A 3441-nucleotide genomic window follows, 5' to 3' on the forward strand; every position below is an offset into this window, starting at 1 on the left:
TCCCGCCAATTTGGAGATTAAAAAAAAAAAAAAAAAGGGTGCTGGGTATGGTGGCTCATGCCTGTAATCCCAACTCTCTGGGAGGCGGAGGCTGAGGTGGGTGGATTGCTTGAGGCTAGGAGTTTCAGACCTCCTTACTCTGTTTTGGCAGTCTGCACAGCAGACAGTGAGACCCTGTTTCTACAAAATAATAAAAAAATTAGTTAGGTATGGTGGCATGTGCCTATAGTTTCCAGCTATTGGAGAGGCTAAAGCAGGAGGATTGCTTGAGCACAAGATTTGGAGGAGGCTGCAGTGAGCTGTAACTGTACCACTGCATTCCAGCCTGGGCAACAGAATGAGACTGTCTGAAAAAATAGGTGAGGTGATGAAATAAGCTAGCACAAGTAACTGCTGTTAAGAGTGACAGAGAACTTCCTTCTTAGAAGACTTTTCTAATCAAGGTACCAGAGTTGTAATAGTTGAATAAAAAATATTATGTTCCAACGGTCTTACTACCTGGTTCTTACTTTGGGGTCCTGCTAAATGCCTCAGAATTTGAGACATGCCACTGATTCACAGGGTAAAAAGGCTGTTCAGTTTTTCCACTTTAAACCTCCTTTAAAGCAGTATAACACAGCTGTTCTATTTAAGGATGACACAGTACCTTTTAATTCCTCTGGCCATGAATGCTGAGACCACCTATTAGAAGACTGGATTAAGAAACGGTCTGATTTTTATTACTTGAAATCACAATAGTGTGGTGAATATTCCTCTTCCTTCTCCAAATATGTAGTGTGCAGAAAAAGGTTACTAAGGGCTGAGGGTGGGAATCAATGTTTGCTTATCCTTTTCAAAGGCATTTTAATCACCATGAACAAACAAATGTGGCCCTCTGCCTGAAAGATTAAGTAAGAGTCATGTGGCCCCATCAAGTAAATGTTAAAAATGTCATACATCAATTTTGTACCCCTACTGTGTTCCATACAGGACAAAGCAAAGCCCCTTAAAAGCTATTTTTATGGAGGGAGTTGAATTAGGAATGGGCTCATGAAGAAATATTTGTAATAATATTTAAATGAAATCCGTTGGGTAAAAAAAGCGTAATATAAAAAGGACACCTCTCTTCCCATGTCATTCCATAATTGCTCACACGACTACATACCTGATTCTGGATTTACCAAGAAACTCCCGTACACCCTCTTTAATAACTAGAAAATAAAAACAAAACCAAATATGTTAATCCAAAGGCCATGATAATTTCATTATTTTTAAAGTAATGTACTTGTCAAGCTCTTCCTAAGTTGGCATCCTTCCTAACTTTCATTTGGTGGATGGGAAAGTAGAGACAGAGGGGAAGTGGATTTAGTCACCAACAAGTCACAGAACTGAGAAGAGAATCTCTTTTTGCCCAGGCTGGAGTGCAATGGCGCGATCTCAGCTCACCATAATCTCCACCTCCCAGGTTCAAGTGATTCTCCTGCCTCAACCTCCCAAGTAGCTGGGATTATAGGCATGCACCACCACGCCCGGCTAATTTTGTTTTGTATTTTTAGTTGAGATGGGGTTTCTTCATGTTGGTCAGGCTGGTCTTGAACTCCTGACCTCAGATGATCCACCCACCTTATTCTCCCAAAGTGCTGGGATTACAGGCATGAGCCACTGCGCCCGGCTGAGAATCTTTAATCAAAGTTCATCCTTTACTTTTTTAGGATTTGACTACACCCTTAATATGTTCTCTGTTCTCCTCCAGATCCTACATTGTACTTAATCATGTTTGGTTTTCAAGAGAGCAAAAGGAGGCCAAATGTCAAGTGAGAGAACAGATTGTTAGTTACCAACCTAAGCACAGGCTGAGCCACTAACCCAGGGGAATAAAGAGAAAAAACCAAGACTCTTGGGAACTGATCTGTTTGTCTGCTGATCTTGTATGCTTTAAAATTACTCAGTGCATAGACAGCTTTTAAGGCAAAGGACAGTGAATGAAATCTTAGCTAGTTATTAATACTGGTGTCCAGAAGGCTGTACACTCTACATGTCTTTTCCCCCAAACCAGAACCTACTGCTGGCTACTTTCCAGGTTTTTGAATCAAATGAAAACAACAATAAAAAACCCCAAAAAACCAAGAACCCCTTTTATACCTTCTGCTATGGTTTGAACGTCCTTTCGAAAACTCATGTTAAAATTTATGTTTTTTTTTTTTTTTTTTGAGACAGAGTCTTACTCTGTTGTCCAGGCTGGAGTGCAGTGGTACAATCTCAGCTCGCTGCAATCTCCACCTCCTGGGTTCAAGTGATTCTCCTGCCTCAGCCTCCCAAGTAGCTGGGACTACAGGCGTGCACCACCGTGCCTGGCTAATTTTTCCAAGCCCGGCCAAAATTTATGATGATGATTCTTTTTTGGAAGCAGGGTCTCACTCTGTAGTCCAGGCTACAGTGCATTGATACAATAGCTCACTGCAGCCTTGAACTTCTGGGCTCAAGTGACCCTTCTACCTTGGATTCCAAATCCAAGTATTGGGATTACAGGAGTGAACCACCATGCCTGGCCACATGTTGAAATTTAATTGCCACTATGACGGTAATTAGGTGATTAAGCCATGAGAGCTCTGCCCTCATGAATGGATTAATGTTGTTACAGGGGAAGTTGGTTTGTTATCACAAGAAGGGTTGTTAAAAAAGTGAGTCTGGGCCGGGTGTGGTGGCTCACGCCTGTAATCCCAGCACTTTGGGAGGCTGAGGTGGGCAGATCACAAGGTCAGGAGATCGAGACCATCCTGGCTAACATAGTGAAACCCCGTGTCTACCAAAAATACAAAAACAAAAAAAATTAGCCAGGCATGGTGGCGGGTGCCTGTAGTCCCAGCTATTGAGGAGGCTGAGGTGGGAGAATGTGTGAACCTGGGAGGCGTGAACCCGGGAGGCAGAGCTTGCAATGAGGCGAGATAGCGCCACTGCACTCCAGCTTGGGTATGCTCCAGCCTGGGAGACAGAGCGAGACTCTGTCCCCAAAGGGAAAAAAAAAAAAAAAGTGAGTCTGGCCCTCTCTTGCCCTTCTGCCTTTGCTATAGGATGATGGGAAAGGGCACGAAGGCCCTTGCCAGATGCTGGTGCCATGCTCTTGGACTTCCCAGTCCCCAGAACGTGAGTCAAATAAACATATTTTCTTCATAAATTATTCAGTCTGTGGTATTGTTACAGGAACAAAAAACAGACTGAGACTCCCTATTTTTTTCTCTGTCACTGTGACTGCTTCCCCTGGTGGAAACTGCTTCCAGAATGACGTGGCTTAAGAAACAAACATTTTGATTTTACTTCAATTTAGTTTAGTTTAGTTTTTTTTTTTTTGAGACGGAGTCCTGCTCTGTCCCCCTGTCTGGAGTGCAGTGGCCGGATCTCAGCTCACTGCAAGCTCCGCCTCCCAGGTTTACGCCATTCTCCTGCCTCAGCCTCCGGAGTAGC

The 3441-nt window shown here is 43.4% G+C and overlaps 1 protein-coding gene across 3 annotated transcripts in view; it reads right to left on the reverse strand.

The window, feature by feature from the left end:
- Positions 1 to 3441, reverse strand: part of ARPC2 (actin related protein 2/3 complex, subunit 2, 34kDa) — a 38950-nt gene that overhangs the window by 20076 nt on the left and 15433 nt on the right. For all 3 annotated transcript variants that reach the window (XM_011932286.1, XM_011932284.1, XM_011932283.1), the window contains exon 5: positions 1145 to 1190. In XM_011932286.1, the coding sequence (XP_011787676.1) occupies positions 1145 to 1190 (46 nt within the window). The remainder of the gene's footprint in view (positions 1 to 1144; positions 1191 to 3441) is intronic.

Source organism: Colobus angolensis, unplaced genomic scaffold, assembly GCF_000951035.1.
Source record: "Colobus angolensis palliatus isolate OR3802 unplaced genomic scaffold, Cang.pa_1.0 Scaffold95, whole genome shotgun sequence".
NCBI classification, from domain to species: Eukaryota; Metazoa; Chordata; class Mammalia; order Primates; family Cercopithecidae; genus Colobus; species Colobus angolensis.